Below are 24,966 nucleotides of genomic sequence, written 5' to 3' on the forward strand. Positions count from 1 at the left end.
CGTTAGAGTTGGTAGCACAATACTGTCATGTAGTAACTTTTTCACTTCCATGCTCACTTCCCTGTTTCATATCACTGCTTTCAAAGAGCTGATTTTATAATTTTCCGGTGTGATTTACGACATGACATTCTTCGAACTTCACCAGATCGAGGTGCAGATTTTGAACAAGTTTATTGAACACCAATCTTTTTTATTTATTTTATTTATTTTTTTTTTTCCCCCCTCAGAGTGCTTGGGATGTATGTAATAATGTGATTCTTTAAATATTCAGGTCTTCACTAGTTGAAAGAAACGTGTACTTTACACAGGAAAAAATCATCCAGTATATTGCCACTATGCTGGGAATCGAACCCAGGACTCTCAGGTGAGCCAGGCAGCAATCCACCATGCATAATGGATTGCTGCCTGGCTCTGTCGTGAGAGTCCTGGGCTCGATTCCTGGCATAGTAGCAATATGTTTGAGGATCTTCTGTAATCATTCCTTGTTAATTGTAAGTGAAGAAGACACCAAAAAAGTTGTGAATGTTGAAAAACCCATTGCATTGTATAGAATCATCAAATGTGTCAGATGCTGTATAAAATGACTGTAATTGCTGCTTGACATTCAACAGCAGAGTTTCAGATTATGGCATTTGTTAGTGTTCTTCATAGACAATTTGCAGGGTAGGATAGTAATGTTGGTTGGTTTCATTTTACTTTCATTGCCTCCTACCAATATACCTGTACTCTATTTCTTTCAATTTTATTTGGACCCTGAGCAGTCAGATGGCCATTAAACTGTCCCGGTAATCTGTCATCATCATCACCACCTTCAGGACCTCCTTTCCCACTGTAGGGCAGGGTGAGGAGTAGCAATGTCCAGACAGCTCAAATTTGCCCAGTCCAATGGGCCACGCTTCCATTCACTCCTCATTCAAGCCCCCAGAATCGTGGCTGTATCGGGTATGCCAAAAACATTCACCATGTTCTGCAACTTCACATAAACGTGTCCAATAGAGTCAATCTGGATGCTCTCTCATTAAAATGGGGTAATCTATGTGCTTCATAAAAATTTTTCATTGTGGGTTTGAAAAATTATTCTGGATAATGTCAGATTATTTCATTCAGCAATGGGAAAACTTACTGAAGGGCACTACAGTAATTTACAGTGGCAGTTGTTTGATAATATTCCACTTATTTCAGACCAGTCTCTGAAACAAAACATGATCTGAGAATGACTAATGTATTGACAGAACAGCCTTTTAATGACACTATCTCTATTGCCAGACGCCCTAATCCTGTTGTGGCCACAAACAAATCGCCTCCACGTTGCCCTGTCCCCCGCCATTTCACTGCCCTGCTCCCGACTCGCACCCCCCTCTCTCATATACCTCTCTACTCCATCCCTCTATCTCATCCTCAGCCTCCCTCTCCCCCCCTCCACCTCACTCACATCCGGTACTCTCTCCTCATCAGTCTCTCACTCTCCATCCTCTCCAAATGGCCAAACCACCTCGATGTGTTCCTCCTAATTCTTCCTATCACATCCACATCCACACCACAGTCAAAAGATTTAATTTCTCCTCAGCTTGAAACCTACAGCACAGGAGATGGCAAGCTTTAGCAGAGCAGTGCATCCACTAAACATTGTATTGTTAAGCTGATTTAGGAAATTATAGTTTAGTATTTCTGCAGACATGTTTAAAATGTACTTTTACCTTGTATTTCTGAAGTCAATGAGATTTGTTTGTAGCATACTTTTACCTTCGTCAGAGAATTATGTAAAGATTGCTTTTCTCATGTAGGTTTGGATCTTTGCAGATTAATTCCAAGGAAAGGAGACCCCATCCTGGACAGATCTTTAATCCTGTTGAGATCAGAGGTAAGAAATTTACAAAATTAATGAATGGAGCTTTGTATACACTGGCCAGTAGCATGAATAAAGGATATTGTGGCACTAGTGGAAACTCGGGATTGTTGATTGTACATTGTGGAGTTTTATTTTCTGTGCTAGAGTAGCCATTCTTCCTTCCCTAAAAGGGATATGTTCTCTCAGGCTGTAATTGCACAGCACAGGCTTGCATAGTATGAATAGGTTATGATGCCAGCCTAAGTGCGATTGATACAATTTTGTGGCAAGAATGTGGATCAAGTTGTGTGCATGCATCAATGGAGTAATTATGAATCCAGTTTAAGCAATGGAAAGTCATTGAAGTAGTTATACAAGAAGTGTACAGTATTAGATTTTACAAGAAATGTAAGGTGGATTATGATGCCAGCTTAGTAGAAGTGATTGTAAGTCAGTAATATTATTTCCTTGTTTCATTTTCACTTCATACTTGTCACTCGTTGCATACTAGTCTCACCCAAACATTCATGTTGACACAAGCATGCCCTTCTGCTGTCCTCATAGACGCTCTCCATTCTGACAAGGTCATCTTCTATTTACCACAGTTTCATCCTCCATTACATACTTGACTCCTGATACTGTACCGAGATGTGTTATTGACCAATTCGTTTCTGTATTCACCAGCACTTCTGTCTTGGTGTTTGAAGTACATTCAGATATTGACAAAAGTAACAGGGGTGCTTCTGCTTGTGGGATGGGAGGTATTTCCAGTGATACTTAAGTGATGAATGGATGGTTGTGAAGTAATCCTCACCAGGTGGAAGTTCTGCTTACAGTCTTCATTTCCTTTGCCAACCTCATTGTGAGTGTGATGGGTTAGAAATATGGTTTATTTGTGGAATGTAAGGTTATGACATGACATGCCCGCATAATGGAAATATCAGGAAAATGTTGACCTGATTAGGTTCATAATTGTATGAAGTAATGTTGGCCTGATTTAGATTATCATTGAATGAAGTGTCAATTTTCTCATGTTTTAGCAGGTGGATTCCCCCCCCCCCCCCCCAATGATCAGTACAAAACCATGGTACTGTATATGTATTATGTATGGCACTTAAGTCTAGTTTTCAGGGTTACTTTGCTTCATTGTATAGGTATAAATTGCAACTGCTGATTTTTGCTTTCAGGAATGGTGATGCTTTGGTGTATGTGCCCTTCAGAGATGATCTGCAGGTAAGGATATATAGCATGGATTTAACCTGTCCATCAGTTTGTCATTAACATACAGTTTTGGCCAGCAAGTTGAAAGAATGTATTCACATGAATTCATTATGGGGTACAACGATACATCCTGTAACCCATTCAGACCCATGAATATTATCATCAGTTGTTTTCTAGGCATTTCATATTGATGCTTGGGTCTGAATGGAAATTAAGTTGTGGAGAAGCATGTTCAGATTTGTAGGTTATAGTTATGTTCCAGCGAGGGAATGAGATATTGAGGTTTTATGTATGAATTACATTTTAGGTGCCTATCATATATGAAGTAATGTTTTACTGTATGACTATACTAATGGACTGAAATTCTTTCATTTCTGTACAATATTTACCTTGTTAGAAAATTAATGACTGGAAATGACTTCTGCTGGACACTTTTATCCATCAGTCTGTCATTTGTTTTTAACTCATCTGCTCCAAGAATATTATAGGACTTTTATTCATTAACTGGTTCCTTGTGCTTTTATTTGGCAGTAGGAAGTAACAGCAGTCAATTGATAGTGGCAGTTAAAATGTACTTCATATAGTACGTAGTCTTATGTCTGGTGGCATTTTTTTGTATTTTGATGGGACAACAGTTACCAAAGGGTGCTGGAACCACTGTAAAGTGGCAGTTGTGTGATGAAATTCCATTTTCAGACTAGAGTCTCTGAAAAAAAATTGATGATATGGTAATCTGAGAATTGCAAGTATACTGTATTAATTGAGAAACATTTAATGAAACTGTACTTAAAAATGTAACTTTTCCACAGGTTAGAATCTATGGCAGAAGAAGTTGCAGATATTACTGGAGTGCAGCCATTGAACTTTGCTTTGGTAAGCTTTCATTAAATTTGCAGTTTTGCATAAATGTAATGTGATAGGAAATTTTTTGAATTTGTAGTTCTGCATACATGGAGTACAGTGTTTATAGATGTTTACCGTACATTTGAAAATAATGAAGTAGGTTGCTGTTCTTGCGCAATAGCATTGGCTTTTTGTTGCAGTTTTGTACCACCCAGGATTGGTCTTTTTTTGTTGCTATTCAGATAAGAGGTAAAGAGTATTTAATTAAATTTCTGAGTAAAGCCTTGTATAAACTTAGGATAAATATAGCATGATTGAAGGATATTGTGGCACAAGCAGAAACTCTGTATGGTGCTGTATTACACTATGTGGAGTTTTATTACATGTGCTAGAGCAACTTTTGTCACTCCCACTTAAGGGATGTGTTCCCTCAGGCTCTAATTGACAATCACAGGCTTATGTATTATGGGTAGGTGATGAGGCTAGTACGAGTAAAATTGATATGAATATCTGGTAAGACTAGTTCCAGTTTATTAATGTATGATTGGAGTTGAAGTGATAGTGTAATAGATTATCTCTTGTTACCTAATATAGATTTGTAAACTTTTTTTTTTAGTAGTAGTAGTAGAAGTGATTATGGATGATTGATGTCGGTACTTGCCATAGTGTCCTCCCATTCAGTGTAGTGCTACCTGTGGGTGGTGGGGCTTTTGTGTTATTGTGGAGATTATTATATGTTGCTGATCATTTGCTGTCCTTATCTCATTCTAGTAGTTCAGTTACACTTCTAGGAGCTGCTTGGCATGGGCCAACTGGCCTGCTGCAGTTGTCCTCTCTTCTTATGTTCTTATTTTCCATTTACCAGGAACTGCAGAGTAATTTGTCATCCATCCATCCATCATCCAAATCATGTCTCAATATTAGTGTGTCTGCCATCATCAGGCTGAAGTTGCAGTTTTGTAATTCTGCACACAAGATATAACGTTTGTAGTGTATTTAGTTTGCTTTTTCATTTTTATTTATTTATTTTTATTCTTTTTGTCTTTTTTGTAGGTTGGTACCAAGGAAAGGATAAATCATCTTGGAGTGGTTGTTAACGTTGCCGTTAGTTCAGTGGTAAGAAATACGCTTAAAGCTTTGTGTAAACTTGCCATTTAAATAGCATGACTGAAGTGTAATATGGCACTAGCGCAATGCCTGTATGGTTCTTTACCATGCAGGGTTTTATTTTATGTGCCAGAGCAACCTTTGCTACTCCCGCCAAAGGGACGTGTTCCCCTAGGCTCTAATTGCAAAGCACAAACTTACTTTGGTTATGATGCCAGCATTAATGGGATTGAAATCATGAATATGCCTTACAAAAGAATTGTGAATGGAAAGCTTGATTTAGATAGTGCTGAGATAAGGTCACATGTAGGAAGTGTATCAGGAGGATAGTGGGGATGTTGGGTGTGGCTTCAGGGTAATGTGGAAATTGGTGTGATGAATTCCCAAATTGGCACTTTAATTGGAAAATACAGTATATAAATTTTATCAACTAGAGTCATATGCGTTCATCTGAAATGCAGTAAAAAAATTTGTACTTGAACACCAAATAAAAGTCAGGGTGCAGAGCAAAAGTGTGTTAAAGTAGCAGGTATTTCTCCTTTGCCATCACAGTAAGGCACAGATAACTACATACCGCCAAGATTTATAATTTTCAGTTTTATTTTGCATCGATACATAAAGCTCCCGTATGGGTGTTTTTTCATAATAATAATATGTGCAAATTTTTCTAGTTCATTTAAGGGGAGTCCCCTGCCTAATAATGAGGTCACAAAATTCTTTGTGGTGTTGGTTATACACGTTAAGGGATGAAGATTTATCGGTTTTACACAAATGTACGAATATTTCTGGATTATACTTTAATTCAAATACTCCCAGTGGTCACCAGGAAAGGTATTACAAGAAAAAAAGTTGTTTCACCAGATAGTCGCTGCCTCTGGTATGACATGCTCTGCAGATCAAAACACAGCCAGTTGTTTTCTCAGATGTTTCCCACACTTTTCTTCTTATTGGTTCTTTCTTGGCAAATGGGAACTTGGTCCAGCTTCTGACATCTCTTGCACTCATCTTTCTTGAGTATGATCTGCAGTGAGCCGCAGTACATAGTAGTGTGTCGTATTGAATGTTGACAAATGCTCGTACACTATTCATCTTGGAGCTCTGGAGCTGAGACCAAAGTCAACCCTAGGGTGGGAAAGGAGGTCCAGATGATGATGAGAAAAATCTGCTAATTTGACAGCAGTATCTGTGACTTTACAATGGTTTGAGTTCATATAAAGACATACTAATATAGCTCCTTAGTTGTACTGATCATTATTTACCTTGTACATAAGATTATGGCTATGGTTGGTATTCGTGAAATGTAAGCCATATAATATTAGGCACAGCATCTCTAAATAATATTCATCATTATCATCATTTGGATCTCTGCCCTAGGGCAGAATGAGGAGTAGCAATGTCCAGACAGCCCAAGTTTGCCCATCCAATGGGCCATGCTTCCATTCACTCATCATTCAAGCCCCCAGAATCCTGGCTTCATCTGATACTCCAAAAACATTCACCACATTCTGTAGCTTCGTATAAATTTATCCCATAGAGTCAAACTGGACGCTGTCGCATCAAAGATGGGTGCTGCTTCTCCTCACAATATTAATCCAACCATCTTGATCTCTTGTCAGTCCCCTAGCCTCAGCGACTTCCATGACTCTCTTCTTCACACTCATCCACCATATCCTTCCACCTCCTCCTTGGCCTACCTTGCTGCCTTCCTCCTTCAGACTTGTTCAGATATGCCTTTTTCACCACTATTGTTATCCATTCTCTTCACATATCATACTATCTCAATACATTCTCTTCGATTTTGGTGTCCACAGACTTCCTCACTCCACATCTTTCACGAATCACATTATTTCGTATCCTATCCACTCTCTACTCCATGTACATTCCTCAGCAGTCCCATCTTTTCAGCTCTTACTCTTGACTTTTAATATTCATGCCACGCCATAGTCTCACATCCATATGTCAAAGTTGGCACCAACACTCCTTCATGTAAGCCTCGTGCAGCTGCAACACTCATGCCTATGTTTCTTATCAAGGCCTCGATAGCACCAGCTACTTTCCTTCCATGTATCATTCTGCTTTACAGTGCTTTTGTACATTTTCCTCACTTTTCTAACACTGAACCCAGGTATTTGAACTCTCACCAATTCTAGTCTCTCCATTCACTGTAACATCACACTGGGAGTCACCTTCTCTCTCAGTAACCATCACTTTACTCTTTTCAACATTTACACTCCAGGCACAGCGCTCACAGACATTAACAGAACTCTGCAGTAGCCTACCAAGTTCTTGTGTGGTATTTGCAAGTAGTACTGCATCATCAGCATACAACAAATTTGAGATATTCCATCCATTACCATTTATTACCAGTGCCATCCCTCTCTCCATTACATGTGCTTTTCCTTCTCTCATCACCCCATCCATATATATATATATATATTATTGAACAGCTGTTGGGACATGACAGATTTAGTAACTCTTATTTACTTCTCAGATTGTGAAAAGTTTCTGCATATATGAGTTGAGAGATGAATCATAGATTCTTTGCTGAGTTTGTTCCTCTGACCCTGTGATCTCTGTCCGTCGGAACCATAGTCTCTGATGAAAATCTTATTTTTCTCTTTTAATATGTTTGCTGGTGGCCACTGGAAATATTTGAATGTACATCAAGAAATATTCGTACATATGTGTAAAACTGACAAATTTTAATCCCTTGATGTATATAGCCAACACCACAAAACTTCTGAACAACATAACAAAGTATTTTGTGACCTCATTATTAGGCACGGGACTCACCTTAAATGAATGAGAAAAATTTATACATAATTTTATTATGAAAAAACACCCGTATGGGAGCATTACACGTTGCCTGCAAAATAAAATGGAAAATTAAAAATTCTGGAGTTATATAGTATCTCTGCCTTGTTTTGAACTAAATGCAGCATCTATTTGTAACTGATGTAATGTCTCAATTGTCAGGGTGTCTGCCATTGTCGGTTGTCACCAGCCGAGGTCTCTCATGAAGTTGCAGTTTTGTAATTCTGCACACAAGATGTGATGTTTATTGTGTACTGGTATTTAGTTAGCCATTTTTAAAATTTTTTTATTTTTTATTTTATAGGTTGGTACCAAGGAAAGGATAAGTCAAACTGGAGTGGTTGTTAATGTTGCTGTTAGTTCAGAGGTAAGACATATGCTTAAAGTTTTGTGTAAACTTGCCATTTAAATAGCATGAAGCATAACATGGCTTTAGCTGAATGCCTGTATGGTTCTTCACCATGTAGGGTTTTATTTTACATGGTAGAGCAACCATTGCTACTCTTGCCAAAAGGACATGTTCCCCCCAGGCTCTAATTGCAAAGCACAAACTTACTTAGGTTATGATGCCAGGGTAAGTGTAATTGATTATGAATATACCTTACAAAAGGATTGTGAATGGAAGGCTCGATTTAGATAGTGCTGAGATAAGGTCACATGTAGTAGGTGTATCAGGAGGATGGTGGGGATGTTGCTTGTGGCTTCAAGGTAATACGAATGGAAATGTGAAGAATTGCCAAATTGGCACTTTTAAGTGGAAAATATATAAATTTTATCACCACAGAGTTCATACACTCAACTGAAATGCAGTTAAAAAAAATTTGATCTTAATTTAGTACTAAGTAAGAAGTCAGGGTGCCTAGCAAAATTGTGCTAAAGTTAGCATGTATTTCCCGCTGTCAAGGCGTGTTGCCAAGTTTGGCAGAATGCCTTGACAGCACCATCATTTGTCCTCCCACCCACCTTTCCTTCTCTCTCACTGGCCCCTCCCTCTTAGTCCACTGTGACTTGCCATGCATAAAGGAGCCAGTCTGAGGCATTGGGTACCGAAGGATAGGTGATTATATATGATCACAACTGTACAGTACCACAGTATCCCTCCTAATTTTGGCAGTGTTTTGTGGGTCTTTTGGATGTTTCTAGATGTCGAAACACACATTGCAATATGCAATATAATACTAAACAATGAGAAAACACTGCATTAAAATACGTACAGTGCCCCTCCTAATTTTGGCAGTGTTCTGAGGTTTTTAGACGTCAAAGCACACATTGCAATATGCAATATAATATTACACGCTAAGAAAAATATGCATAAACAACAACAAAAATCCCACTGATATGCACAGTACCTCTCCAGATTTTGGCAGTGTTCTGCTGTCTTTCAGCAGAACACACATGGGAATATCCAGTGTAATGCCAGACACTAAGAAAGCAGTGCCTAAACAACGAAAATCCAAAAAAAAAAAAAAAAAAAAAAGTGAAGACTGCGGTTGCAGTATTTTTTACCCTCTTGGGAATTCAAAAAGTTTGAGACAGTAAGAGTAATGACAGTTCACAAAGAAATTTTTTTTATCAATATGCCCCCCTGAAAATTGGTTATATTGGCATAAATTGTGTACCACTGTCTTCGGTGTTTATAATATAAGATAATCTAATAAAAACACACAAAACTTATGAGTAAAAGTACAGTTAGCTCGCCCCAAACACGTTCTCACCGAATGCACTGGCAATTATATGCGGTATGTGCTGGGATACATATAAGACAATGTAAGATTAAAGAACCATTATGAAGAACTATTTATGCTAGAGAGGACTTTGAAAGACCAAACCCTTGCACATCAGCACAGCGCGCCCAGTTTGTTTTGATCATGTGATTCGCTGTACTGCTTTTCCACAGTACTGTATTTGTAAGTTAAATATTTACATTACTGTTCTGGTAAGTTTATGTGCAAGTTAAAGTACTATAGTCGTTCTATTTTATGAAGGCAGTTTGGGTGGGGCGGCGTAAGACCTCTCACCACTAGCTCTGTTGCCACATCACCGCCACCACACACGTGTGATTACGCCTGCTCACCTCTCTGTCCCTCTCTCTCTCTACCGCCACCACACACGTGTGATTACGCCTGCTCACCTCTCTGTCCCTCTCTCTCTCTCTCTCCTATTTTAAGTTAGTAACTACTTATAAATGAATTTTGAATACTCTGTATAGATGTAATTAAAAAACCATAGTATAGTATAAATCCGGTACGACTTTTCAGCGTTGCTTTTGCGACGTCAAGTGGAGTGACAAAGGAGATAGCCTTGTGTTTGTGGCTCATACTCGGTCAGTCTCCCGCCATGGAAGCTTGCCCATCAAAATTCAAAACGAGAAAAAAATAAAAACAGAAGTAGTTAATATAGATATAAATATGAGTGAGAGAGAGGGGGGGGGGAGAAGCACGTGTGTGGTGGTAATGTGGCAACAGAGCTAGCGGTGTGAGGTCTTAGGAGAACCCACCCAAACCGCCTTCATAAAATAGAAAATACGTGGTATGTGCTGGGATACGTATAAGACAATGTAAGAGTAAAGAACCTTTACGAAAACTATAAATTTATGCAAGAGACTTTGAAAGGCCAAACCCTTGAACATCAGCACAGCGCGCCCAGTTTGTTTTGATCACGTGATCATGTGATTCGCTGTACTGCTTTTCCACAGTACTGTATTTGTAAGTTAAATATTTACATTACTATTCTGGCAAGTTTATGTGCAAGTTAAAGTACTATTATATAACATTGAAGCAGGAAAGAAAGTCTTATAACCAGTTTACCCGATAGACTTCCGAATATTGCCTTTTTTATTTGTTCGTTAAAGATTAGCTGTACTGCTTTTCCACAGTACTGTATTTGTAAGTTAAATATTTACTGTTCTGGTATGTACTTGTAAGTTGAAGCACTTAAATAAAGTTAAAGCATTAAATAAAGCCTTGTAACCAGTTAACCTGATTTATATGATTACCCACGATCAGCGGGTTCTGAGACAATTCGCCGTCAAAACATGGACGATTCCCTGCCAGGACAATGCACACCCTGGACGATTCCAGGTCATTTTATAAATATACTTATTATTGATTAATCAATCCTTTAATAACTATATTTCAGGGGGATCCATCAAAGTCTAAGTTCAATAGTGTAGGCTTTGGATGTTATTTATTAGTTGCATCTTTAGTCAATAATTAACTTGTTTCTTCCTCGCTGTAGTCGCCTTTGAATTATATTCTAGCGTCACCCATAGCTGTCTTCATTATTGACGGCGAATTGTCCCGAGACCGATTGGTGATGGAATGTTGCCTTGTGTTTACATATTTGTATGTTGAAGTTTTGGTGTACAGTACTGTTTTTGTAAATTATAACATTAAATAAACCGTTAAACCACTTAGTGCTTCATATTGATTACAAATGGCAGATAACAGCAAAGCACCACTTTTAGGGGGTCTAGGGAGCAAAATAAGGAGTATTTAAAACTTACATGGTTTAACGAAATCCACGCGTTCAGGGCGAGCTTGCTTTACAAAAAAGCAGTGAGACTAAACTTGGAGAGTAAAGAATACCCTCAAATAACTTCCCCAACATCCTAGTGCAAAATTTTGTCCACACCGTGCAGGAGCTAAGCGTATGTCTAGATGCAGAATTTGATAAGCTTTCACGTGGTTGCTTGAGAATTTCGACACGGCCAATAGTATTCAAATAAATCGGAAAAAAACTAAAACACCGGTGCAGAATGGTAGGCAACAGAAGGGTGGAGGACAACTGAGGGAGAGAGAGGGAGGAACGATGGTCGGCTGTGAACATGGGGAGGGATGGAAGAGGGACTGTGAAGGGGGAGAAATGAAGGATGCCACGGGACTTTCACGTTTCGGTGAGGAGGCAGACAGACATTTTTGCTCTGGTGTTGGGATAGGCTGTGTTTAACGTTCCCATCAATCCTGCCAGCCGGGGAACTTTCACCAGTCAGTAGGGAAACGTACAGCCATTCTCACTCACCTTGTGGTTCATGTCTGTTTTCTTTGCACGCGGCTAGTTTGTTTCCACTGATCGGGGTGGCTGGGTGCTTTCAGCCATACGTTGGGGATACGTACAGCCATTCTTGCTCACCTTGTGGGTTAGTGTCAATTACCTGCGCGTGGACACTGAAACTGGTAGGCCACAGAACAAATTTCTTTTTCTTTGTTGGCAGCAGCTGGAGCTTTCACGAACAGTTACATACAAATTAATCCGGTTATTGTTATAATATAGCCAAGGCCTGATGAATGGATATGGACTGTGCGGGTAATTATTGAGGGATTACTGTACTTTGCTTTATCGCGTTCATTTGCTATGTCCATACACTTTTCGCGGTTTACATCTACTGTACAGTGTGTTAACCCAATTGGTACATGGATACAGCTAGTTCCAGGTTGTGTCCTTCCATGTGTTGGGAGAAAAAAATCACTTGGCAAGTTTTATTTGCCTTTTTTGGGCAAATGAAGACTGCAGGAAGTGCTACAGGTGATTATTATGCTCACATGATCCTTTGTCTTTGGATTGGCATGTTAGCCCCTAACTGTGATGATCCTTCAGCAGTTAACAGTTAAGTGACTGCTATGTTATTCTTGGAAGACAAGACAGTTTGAATTGACCAACACGTAATTGTGCATCAGGGAGATGGATAAGATCCCTTGCGTCACAGTCTGTTATTCTTATATGCAGTACAGGTTCACATGTAATGACTACCTCAGTTACATGTTACATGGGTGAAGCAAAAACTCCCCTGGGCATGAGCATGCCATTCCTGAGTATTCTATGAGGATGAAAATTCCACGACATCAGACAAAGGGGTTCGAAGCCTACACTTGTAGCTTAAAACTTTTGGTTTTGAACTTGCATATGCTGTACAGTATTACAGTATGTTTTATATTTATTTATATCTATCTCTATCTATCTATTGCCAGACGCCTCAATCCCGTTCGGGGTGGCCACAAACAAATCTCCTCCATGTCACCCTGTCCCCTACCATTTCACTGCCCTGCTCCCAACTCACACCTCCCTCTCTCATATACCTCTCCACCCCATCCCTCCATCTCATCCTCGGCCTCCCCCTCCCTTTTCCCCCCTCCACCTCACTCACATACATTCTCTTCGTCAGTCTTTCACCCTCCATCCTCTCCACATGGCCAAACCACCTCAGTGTATTCCTCCTAATACTTCCTATCACATCCACATGCACACCACAATGTTCCTTTATATCCTCATTTGTCAGCCTGTCTCTCCATGTGACTCCACAGGCTCCTCCTAAATAACTCATTTCCACTGCTCTCACTCTTGACTTGTGCCCTTCCAACAACATCCAGGCTTCACTTCCATACGTTAGAGTTGGTATCACATTACTGTCATGTAGTAACTTTTTCACTTCCATGCTCACTTCCCTGTTTCTTATCACTGCTTTCAAGGAACCAGCAACACTTTCTTCCCTGCTGTACCCTTTCAAGCACTTCATCCTCCAAACTTCCATCCTTACTCATCACACTACCCAAGTACTTAAACGTACTCACATTTTTCAATTCCTCACCATCCAGCCTCGCTGTACATTCACTGACTTCACCTCTCTCAAAGACCATCACTTTACTCTTCCCTACATTCACCTTTAGATTCTGTCTCTTACACACACTCCCAAACTCATCCACCAAGCCTTGCAGCTCCCCTTTGTCTTCACTCAGCAACACAGTATCATCTGCAAACAACAGTACAGGGAGTTTCCAAACACTACCCTCTCTCACCAGGGCCACTCCAACATCCAGTACCCTACCTTGTACCCCTTTTATTACCCCATCCATGTACTGATTGAACAACCATGGAGACATGACACATCCCTGTTTCAACCCAACCTTCAAATTGTGGTAGGTGGGGGCGCTTACCATCCACTCACTCGATGTAGTGCTGCTTTGAGTGTCTGCCCTTTCTTCTCTTCCATCCTTCCACTTTTTCCTTCACTCATTCCTCTTTCTACTGCCTACGGGTGACTACACTCCCTCTTGTCTTTTTCCTTCATTCCTTCCTCTTCCTTCTGCTTATGGGTAACTCTACACTGAGTGACAAGCCAAATGGTTTCATGTACACCAAGAAACTATTTACTACATTGGTTGGTAACCATGTAACCAAATTATGACGCCTGGCGGTTTAGTGGGTAATTAAGGTGCTCCAATTGGGTTGAGCCTATGTAAGTATATCCAAGGGGTGGTTAGGGTTTATTGCTTACGTAATGCCACGCATGGATGAGTGAGGCTGGTCACTTTCATCTTAAATGCTAAGACCAACTTGCCTAGCCCCTGGTTCCTACGTTCCTCATGGGACGACATAGAATTGGATGATGGATGGATCTAAGATAGATGAGAACTTGAAATTGATTACTAAAATGTAAAGAAGTTTGGGATGTTTGACCAGCAAATTTTGGCCAAAGCCTTGGTTGTAAAACAACTTTATACATTAACATCCATGGCCTGGGAATGTATTTCCAAATACATGTTTTTGACTCTCATATCCTCCAGAGCTAAGCTGAATAGGAATTGCCTGGTATTAGCTACAGTTGAATAGGTACTTTGAGTTGAATGGGTAAATGATTAAACCTTATACATCAGTCTGATTGATTATTTTGGACCCAGTGTCACCTGGACATGAACCCAGTGGTAAGGAGACTGAAGTTGAGGGAAGTCTGTATGACTACCACCCAATTATATCAGTGCCACTGCATATCCCTCTCCAGCACCAGTCGGATGTGTCATGGCTTTAGACAGTAGATATTAGATTTTCTTCGAGGTATAGTCTCACCAATCTAAAAACAAGGTTTGGGTGGGGTCTGGCGCTGGGTGCAGCCATGCCATACTTCCTAAACAAGCGATGAGTAGATTCTGTTATATATGTAATAGGCATTACAGATATGTACACACATACTAATACAATATAAACGTAAGTATTCTAGCATAAAAGGAAGGTAAACTTGTAATGCATATTGCTCTTGTACATTAATACAGAAATGTGGCATACATATTTTACAGTGTTGCTGAAAAAAATGTAGTTACTTTTACCGACTTTCACGGTAGTTCTAAGTTGGGTAAGTAATGTAACAATTACGTTTATAATATAATTTGAAGGAATCAGTAGAACATACGCTATTTTCTTAATAGAAATGAATAAGTTAAAACACTCACGAGCGGAAACATCCAGGCCCATACTAGGAATCATAAATTATATAAGAGAGAGAATGCGATTTTTAAATTCATTATTTTGGTTATATTTATAACTTAAATTAGTTTGTCTTTACACACACATACACAAACACACACACACACACACAGAAGTGGATGAAGTCATGTCAGGCCAGGTGGCGAGATGTGAGCGGCGAGCTCTAACGGTGTCAGGTCAGCCACTAGCCAATCAGAGTATAGGAAACAAGGCAACGCTGTACGCCGGGAAATCCCCGGCTGGACTCCACCCAAACCTTGGTTTTAGATTGGTGAGACTATAGTAGCATTTCTATGTGGCAAGGGAGGGTATCTATCCACCATCTCATTTTAGTGCAGGCTTCAGGTTACTGCATTGAGTGACAGGTCAGTTGATTTCTTGTTACCCAGGAAACCACTTTTTTGCTTGATAACCATGGAATCAAATGAATGCCTGGTGGTACTGGTATATTGTACGACACTTAAGGTCCTCAGGGTTTTAACATCCCAGATGTTTGGAGTTTATTGCTTGTATACCACCACGTGGTTGAATGAGGAAGGCCACCCTTGCCTTTAAATGTTGGAACCGAGTAGCCTAGCCCAGGACCCCTGTGCTGGCCTAAATGGGTTTGGTGGGTTAGGTAAGAGGTTTGGAGAATGGAAGCGCTTTGTATTTTTCTATCTTTGTGTTTAACCTTCAGAATAGCTAATGTTTTAGTTGCATTTCATTTCTAAGTTTATAAATATCTTCAGTTTTCAGATTGAGTGCAGCAGGAAATGACATGTGAACTTGACCAGATCTAGGCGAAGTTAATTGTCCAACTTCAGTGTGCTGTAAGTATAGTATTTATTTAATGGTTTTTATATCAGTGCTTCCTTTCCCACCCTAGGGCAGGGTGAGCAGTAGCAACATCCAGGCTGTCTGGACATCACATAATAATAATAAAAATCCATCCGTCATCCAATCCTACATTGCCCCATGAGGAGCATAGGAGCCCAGGGCTAGGCAAGTTGGTCCTGGCATTTAAGGTGAGAGTGACCAGGCTCACTCATCCCTGAGTGGCATTATGTGAGCAGTAACCCCAACTACCATTTGGATTTAAACCTTCACCAGCTCAGTCCGATTGGAGCGCCGTAATTACCCACTAAACCACCAGGTGCCATAATTTGGTTTTGTGGTTACCACTCTGCGTAGTAAATGGTTTCCTGGTGCACAACAAACCATTTAGCATGTCACTCAGTGTAGAGTCACCCATAGGAAGAAGGAACTAGAAAGAATGAAAAAAAAATTTATATCAATCTTAAATAATCCCGTGTCATTGTCTCAACCAATTCCTGCATAAAATACTGTAAGAGGTAAGATCCAGAAATAAAGTATTTAAAGAATCATAAAAAAATCATGCATGGTTTCTCATTTTGAGGTTGTAGATGATAGTTGTTTTATAGTCTTAAATTTACTCATTCTTGCCTCACGTTTTACCTGTTGTTTTACAGTATGTGATGAAATTTCATATTATTCAGACTAGAGTCTCTGAAACAAATTTGACGATATGGTAATCTGATACTGATAACCTAAATATGTGGAGAAGTATTTGATGACAGTATTTTAAAGTAATGATTTTTCACAGCTTGGGGTTTGCAGCAGATAAAATGGCATCGTGCTGGATGTGCCTGCTGTGATCCACTTTTCTATTACATTTGCTGAACTGTATTGCTCAGGTGAGTTTACTTAGTTGTGTAATTTTGCTTGATGTCGAACAACCCCTGTCTGTCTGGCCAAGCAGATCCATCAACTGCAGGCAAGCATGCACCCTTGCAGGACTGTCTTGCATAGTGAACAGATGTTCACTTGTGGCTCAGTGTCTTGCTGCAGAAAGGTGCAAGGATAATTGAAGTTTGTTTCTTGATTGGATGGCACATTTGCATCAACCACCCAGTTAGCAGGGGCACAATAGGTTCCACTTTACCTTGCAATGTGGTTACCACTCAGTGTTGGAAATGGTTTCTTGGTTACAGAAAACCATTTGGCTTGTCCCATAGTGTAGAGCCATTTGAAGTGGAAGGAAGAGCAGTAAAGGTGACAGGAAAGAAAGGGATAAGTAGGAAGCAAGGAGGGCAGAAAGAGAGAAAGTGAAAGAAAGTAGTAGGCAATACTACATAGTGATTTGATGACTGCCACCACTTGCTACCAGCTTGATATTGTTTAATCTCTACTTCCATCAACATTGAAGTGTTTGATGGCCCCCCCCCCCCCCCCACTAAGAAACTACAATAAGCCTTCTTGGATTGACTTTTTGTATAACTCGCCACTTTGTTGGTTAGGAATGGTTAAATGAATTTCAGAATCAGCCTTGAGCAGTAATATCCAGACTTCGTACACCTTTTATGGACCAGGAAGGGCTGGGTAGTATAAGGGCCCAAAGCTAGGCTACCATAGTCCAGATCTTTTAAAACAAGAGAACCCTACATCCCTTGCAGTGTTTGAGTCATTTAACCTGTGGATTGTGAGCCACAGCGCAGGCTGTCCTTCCAGTGGCTGTGCGTCACCGCTAACTACTCCACCCCTATCCAAACTTACTCATGGTGCTACACAAAGATGGAGAGAGTTTTTTCTCTTTCACCAGATGATGTCCTGGATGTTTATCTTCAAGTTTATAATAAAAAAAAAAAAAATTCATTTTTTTCACTACGCCCCTGCACAAACTTACGCATGGCACTATGCATAGATGGTGAGTTTTTCTTTCTCTTTCTCTCTCTCTCCAGATGATGCCCTGGATGTTTATCTTACAAGTGTATGATACACAGTTTTTATTTTATTTTTTTATTTACTTTTTGCACGTGACAGGATGGGATTCAAAAAGGTAATTATGCAATTCACGGGTTAAGAAGCATGAATATAAGATATACTGTACTGTAAAACAGCACTAGCGCGAACTCTTGATGGTTATGTATACCATATGGAGTATTACTGACGGTGCCAGAGCAATAATTTGTCAACCCCGCTGAAGGGATGTGTTCCCCAAGGCTCCATGATAAAATTACAAGGTGTTCTTTATGCTGTTGACATGCTAGGATTCAGTTCAGTGTAACATTATTGTTTCATTATTTTTTTTTTTATATTATTTTCTTCTGGCTCTCCCAGTACACATTTCCTTGTGGATGTGCTCATCAGGTTTTTTAAATATTTTCTTCTCTCTCTCATTGCTCTCACGACCTCCACATCCCACCAGACTGTTTAATACATCCTTGGAATACCATACTGATTTAGCATTATTAGCTGGATTTGCCAATGTATTTCATAGATTTTCTGAACCCAGTTAATTGACTCATTACTGCTTGTTCATATCCACCGACCACTGATTGGGTTTTGTAACACTTTAAAAAGTTGTATAGTGTAGTTGGTGAACTTTTGTGCTAATTTTGATTTTGTTTCAGGGATGGTGGTTATGATTTCTTGAGCCATTACCAGCAGTAATCTACAGGTAAGGGATATGTAATGCAGCTTGATTTCATTTCTTTTCTTTCCCTACCTTATCATCCACCAAATTTAATGACAAACATACTTTTGGTCAGCAAGTTGGGGAAGAGTATTCTCACAGGAATCCATTATGGAGTACTGTGGAACATAATAAATCTTGCATGCCGGTTATGCAGTGGCCAGAATAAATTAAGTTGCTTCATTCCAGTGATTTTGTAGTTATGTAGAGCTAAATAAGTCATCACTGATCTCTTTACAGCAAGGAGACTGAAAAAGCAATAATTGAGTAAGGTATCATCGTTTGAAGTGAGGTGGGGCGGCCTAAGAGTCTAACAAAGATGTCTTAAGTTCGAACCTGACATGCGTGGCTAAGCTCCTTTCATCCCTACGTGAGTGGGGTTGGTGGAGGATTAGTGCCCCTCCCTGTAAAACAATTAACTCTAAGCCCTTGGTCACCCCGTTTGGGATACATGGCGTCTGGCAATGAATGAATGAAAAAATCATCGTTTGGAAGTGGTTAACTTGGCTATAGGTCTGACTAGGATATGAGTATTCTGGATATGATTATGTATCGTGTTAATTGTTATTTGTAGTGGTAAGTGGGGACACTCGCCATCCACTCACTTGATACAGTGCTGCTCTTGGATGACTGCCCTTTCTTCTCTTTCTTCTTCTTTTTATTCCTTCATTCACTCCTCTTCCTGCTGTCTACATCAACTCTACACTGAGTGACAAGCCAAATGGTTTACTCTACGCCAGGAAACCATTTACTACGCTGGGTGATAACCATATAACCAATTTATGGCGCCTGGTGGTTTAGTGGGTAATTAAGGCACTCGAATTGGATTGAGCCGGTACAGGTTTATGTAAGAACATAAGAAGAGAGGATAACTGCAGTAGGCCTGTTGGCCTGTGCTAGGCAGCTCCTAGAAGAGTAACTAAACTACAAGAAAAGACAAGGACAGCAAAGAAGAAGGCTCTCCCCTGCCCTCCAAACCCTCCAGCCGAAGCTGGCAGGAAAAAGTCAGAAAGAACACCACGCAGTATAGAAAAACTGGTGTGGACATTTTATAGGAAAGTGTGAAAGGAGAACAGAGACTATCGTAGTGTAACCGGAAAAGGAAAAAGTACGAATTAGTGTTGGTTATAAGATTTTTTTTTTCTAAGTGTAACCTGAAAAGGAAAAAGTATGCATTAGTGTTGGTTATAAGATTTTTTTTTTCCATACCTACCCCTTATTTGTCATATGCTTATCTAACCTATGCTTGAAACTCTCAGTGGAAGAGGCAGCAACTACTTTACTAGGTAGCTTATTCCATTCGTCTACTACTCTATTACCAAACCAGTTTCTACCTATTTCCTTATTGAAATGGAATTTTTCTAGTTTGAAACCATTACTTCTAGTTCTGTCGTGCATGCTCACTTTAAGTACCCTGCTAATATCTCCCTTATTTATACCCTTCATCCACTTGAACACCTCAATTAAGTCTCCCTTTACTCTTCGCCTCTCTAGCGAGTGCAGACTTAGTCTTTTCAGTCTGTCTTCACACGACAGGTTCTGAACATCATGAATCATTTTTGTCATTCTTCTCTGTACATTTTCTGATGAGTTAATATCCTTTCTATAGTAAGGACACCAAAATTGTACTGCGTAGTCTAAATGTGGCCTTACTAATGCTAGATAAAGTTGTAGTATTACTTTTGATGACCTGTTGCTCACGCCTCTTGAAATAAATCCTAGGACCTTATTTGCTTTATTTCTCGCTTTAATACACTGTTGCCATGGTTTGAGGTCGTTATTAACCATAACTCCTAGATCTCTCTCGCATTCCGATTTGCTAATTTCTTTATCTAAGTTGTATTTAGTATCACCAGTGGTCTTGCCTACTTTAAGTACTTTACATTTTTCAACGTTAAATTCCATTTGCCAAGTTTTAGACCATTTGGACAATAAATCAAGGTCCTTTTGTAAGTTATGGCAATCGTCAGTCAGGTTAATGATACTCCCTATTTTCATATTGTCGGCAAATTTGCTGATGCTGCTAGTTATTCCTAAGTCTAGATCATTTATATACTATCTATCTCTGTCTATTGCCAGATGCCTCAATCCCATTTGGGGTGGCCACAAACAAAACGCCTCCACGTCGCCCTGTCCCCCGCCATTTCACTGCCCTGCTCCGAACTCACACCCCTCTCTCTCTCATATACCTCTCCACCCCATCCCTCCATCTCATCCTCGGCCTCCCCCTCCCTCTTCCCCCCTCCACCTCACTCACATAGACTCTCTTCATCAGTCTTTCACCCTCCATCCTCTCCACATGGCCAAACCATTCATATACTGTATATAATAAATAATAAGGGATCGAATACTGAACCCTTTGGCACACTGCTAGTTACTAATTCCCAATCCGACTTAGTTCCATTTGTTAATACTCTCTGCTTTCGTCCTTTTAGCCAGGATTCTATCCATTTTAAGATATTGCCGTCTATACCGTGTGCTCGAACCTCTCTAACTAACCTTTCGTGTGGGACCCTATCAGAAGCTTTACTCAAGTCCAAATAAATGACATTGTAAGCTGTATCGCTATATACTGCCTCATAGACCTCCGAGTAGAATGACAACATGTTTGTGGTTGGCATATTGCTCATGGAATTCCACTCAGGGATGGGTGAGTCTGGTCACTTTCATTTTTAAACGTCAGGACCAACTTACCTATCCCCGGGCTCCTACGCCCCTCATAGGACAACACAGGATTAGATGATTAATGAATGATGAATGTGATGGCATTATGTGAGCAATAAACCCCAGCCACCCCTTGGACATAAACCTATACAGGTTCAATCCAATTGGAGCGCCTTAATTACCCACTAAACCACCAGGCGCCTTAATTTGTTTATATGGTTACCACCCAGCATAGTAAATGGTTTCCTGGTGTACAGGAAACCATTTGGCTTGTCACTCAGTGTAGAGTCACCTATAGGCAGAAGGAAGACGATGGAAAAACAGACAGAACATTATTAACATATATTTACGTCACTGTGGGACATTGGAGCAGTGAACCATTCACATTATGCATTGGAAAATTTGTGAAACTTTTCAGATTAGATTTGTTTTTTAGGTAATCTGAGATTATTGTGAACATACATACAGTGAATTGAATGAAACCTAATAAAACTACATTCTTCAGGTCTTAGAAAGTGGCATGTATTGCATTCATGTTGGGCAGCTGCAGCTGACTGGAGCATCTGCCAAGATGAAGTAATTGAATTTACTGATTTTATGGTCAGGTATGTTATTTCTGTTTTATTTTTATAAAGTTATGTGGATAGATGATGATGTTTAAACTCTTACCTACATTGAAAAATAATGAAATAGCATAAATGACTGAGGTTATTTTAGCCTTATGATCACTGGAGAAGTCTCTTTTCTGCAGCTTCACCTTTTTTTTTTTTTCTTCAGGATTGTATTCCAGAACTGCATGATATATGCAGAGGTCAGGAGATAAGAAATTAGTCAACCATTGTAAAACATGCAAGTTGGGTTCCTCTACTCCAGGGATATACTGTACTTTGTACATTATCTTGGATTACACCAGTCTACGGTATTTAAGTACGGTAAGCTCCAGGCAGATATTTCATTAAGATGGCTTTTAGATGTTTTACAGGTCATAAGGTGAAGGAGAGTTTGCTGAACAATGAATATGAAATATGTATGTGATGAATTTAATACTTTCTGTAGTAAAATGAATATATGTTTGATAGATTATGATGTTTATACCATCTTTCGGCTGAAAACAATGATGCCAGCTTTTTACTGATGTGTGTAATGAGATTCTTTAACAGGTTGTTTTGTAGTGCACCTTTTTTTATTAATGTTTTTTTTTTTAAATCTAGGTGGGTGATCATCAAGTTGGACTCCAGTCTCTTCTGATATTACCCTTGTCATCATCTCCATGAAACTGTTTATTATTGATTTGACTTGCATGGATTATTTATATAATACATTGAACTTTATAAACTGTACATTGGTAGTGGGTAGTAGTGTACTAAGTATACTTTTTATATGTCTTTCATTATAAAGCAAAAAAAAAAATTTAGCTAAATATGTGTTACAGGGTCGTAGTAATTTACAATAACAGTTGCTTTTGGTGCTTCAGTTTTCCTCAAGATCTCATTTAAGTATTTGTGCACAGCGTGTACGAATTAATTAAATAAATGGTTATGTTTTATTCATTAATTTTTTTTTACAACAATATAATGAAAGCATTGGAGTTTTGTTTTATATTTTTATTACTGGAGTATTCGTTTTTTTTTTTTTTTTTTTCCAATGTGTAAAATAAAAGTTTTATAGTTTTTAGTGCTTTTTTTTTAAAATGAGGACTGACAACCAAAAATGTCTTAATTCTGCCCTTATTTGTCATATATGTCTAGCTTAGTCTTGAAACTTGGTGGAAGGGACAGCAAATAAATCACCAGGTAGGTTGTTCCACTCACCTGTTATTAACAACTACTTTCTTCCATACAAAATCAGAATTTATGGTTTGGATCCAAAAGTGCGAATTCTGTTTCGTCTGTACATTTTTAAGACCCTGCTAATATCTCCCATATTTAATTTGTACACCTCAGATCTATACACCTTTTTAGTGAGGTTCTAAATATCTCATATATATATATATATATATATATATATATATATATATATATATATATATATATACTGTATATATATATATATATATATATATATATATATATATATATATATATCACAGTGGATCCCAGAAGTGCTGGGCGAGTCACTGCACTGGGAGGGTACTAAGCGTACTGCCCTCCGCCTATCGGCTCATAGTCGCGAAGCTCATAGGTCTCTACCCGGGGGTTCCCTACTTTATAAAGATTTGAAAAATCCCAGCTCTGTCCAATTCTGGAGACACTGGGCTCCAAGGGGTTAAATATTTATTTATTTATTTATTTCGGCATTTTCTAGGGGGTAGGGGTTACTTTAGTGACAACAACACATGAAAGGATTACTGTAAGTGCAGCTTACTAAACACTAAAGTATGGCAATGCCATTGCATTTGTAATTCTGCAACAAGGATCACTAACACACTCCCTCTGCATCTGGATAACCAGACATTCTAGGTGCACATTCATTTGATCCATCCTTTTCCCTTAAAGCTTCGGATTTCTTGAGTTCTAAAATGTCTGTTATCTTGACAGCAGCGATAGAGGGGTCTTATGACATTTACAATGGGGTAGCATTGCTGACAGTTTTCTGCATGCATCAGATGCAAGTCGGTGGTAGGAGCAAAACTTAATACAGTATTGTTTTCAATTATGTACAGTGTGCCAAGCTTCATTGAAGTATCTCCCGGGAGCTCTGTAAGAAGCGAGTTTGTGCAGTTCATCCATTTCAGAGAGTAGTCATATTGCACAAGTCTTTGTTGTCAAAAATAAATTATGTGTTCATGTCGATATCCTCTGTCTCCATAAAATCCAAAAATCACACTCGAAATAAAATTCTTGAGTTAGATATGAGCATACCTCATGCTCAGAGCTATTTGCCTGTGTGGAGTACTGCACTCATGTGGGCTTAAGGGGAGGGGGTGTTACTGCATTGTGTGGTTAGTAAGTGCATACTTGTGTTTGTGGGGTGTATGAGTTGCGAGTAAACGACTTGCTTGCTTTTTTAAAGGGATGGGGTCACATGGAGGATACTTAATGGAAAGAGAAGAGACGCCCATAGAGTTTTAAGAGAGTCTGTGTCTGCGCTATTCCACCTATCCTGGTTCCAGGTTTGATCAAATGGGGTTTTCCGTCATGGATAAGGCGTAGATATTCTTCGGTACCTAGGGAGAAACGGCTGCCCGCCTCAAATGCCAAGTTTCCAAGAAAATGACCCATAACATAATTACCTATGAAGCTTATGTGATTACAGTTCACAAGATTTTTGTTTTTCATACTGACAAATAAAGAAGTGAAGGAGGATTGTGGTGTGGGTGTGATAGGAAGCGTTAGGAGAAACTATTGAAGTGGTTTGGCCATGTGGAGAGTGGTAGATCAACGAGGAGGGTGTGTGAGTGAGGCGGAGGGCAAGGATGAGATGGAGGAATGGAATGGAGAGGTATATGAGAGGGGGGGTGAGCTGGGAGCAAGGCAGTGAAACGGGAGGGGGGGGGGGGCGACATGGAGGCGATCTGATTGTGGCCACCTCTTAAGGATTGAGGCGTGTGGCAATATATAGATATATATTAATGAAACTAGATGATCAAAAGGTCGGCAGAAATGAGATAGAAAAGGACATCACTGGATGCCCGCGCGAGCCACACGGAATAGAAACACGTTAACATTAAACGACCACCCCTTACGGAATTATGACGTCTGGCTGTAGGTAGGTAGATGATGGATTATATAGATTGAACAAACAAGGAATAAAATTGCTG

General features: G+C 39.5%; 1 protein-coding gene across 1 annotated transcript in view; it reads left to right on the plus strand.

Annotated features, from left to right (window-relative positions):
• LOC145411316 (uncharacterized) overlaps nt 1-22,816 on the plus strand; it is a 37,878-nt gene extending 15,062 nt beyond the window's left edge. The window contains exons 5-15 of the mRNA XM_080281340.1: nt 1,801-1,861; nt 3,016-3,061; nt 3,859-3,922; nt 4,946-5,008; nt 8,118-8,180; nt 15,799-15,879; nt 16,674-16,764; nt 18,481-18,527; nt 21,712-21,811; nt 21,984-22,138; nt 22,418-22,816. Of these exons, the coding sequence (XP_080137466.1) occupies nt 1,801-1,861; nt 3,016-3,061; nt 3,859-3,922; nt 4,946-5,008; nt 8,118-8,180; nt 15,799-15,810 (309 nt within the window). The 3' untranslated portion in view covers nt 15,811-15,879; nt 16,674-16,764; nt 18,481-18,527; ... (1 more) ...; nt 21,984-22,138; nt 22,418-22,816. The remainder of the gene's footprint in view (nt 1-1,800; nt 1,862-3,015; nt 3,062-3,858; nt 3,923-4,945; nt 5,009-8,117; nt 8,181-15,798; nt 15,880-16,673; nt 16,765-18,480; nt 18,528-21,711; nt 21,812-21,983; nt 22,139-22,417) is intronic.
• Nucleotides 22,817-24,966: the final 2,150 nt, after the last annotated feature.

The sequence above is a fragment of the Coenobita brevimanus genome, chromosome 89 (assembly GCF_032717465.1).
Source record: "Coenobita brevimanus isolate Jiangsu-jjx chromosome 89, ASM3271746v2, whole genome shotgun sequence".
Lineage (NCBI taxonomy): Eukaryota > Metazoa > Arthropoda > Malacostraca > Decapoda > Coenobitidae > Coenobita > Coenobita brevimanus.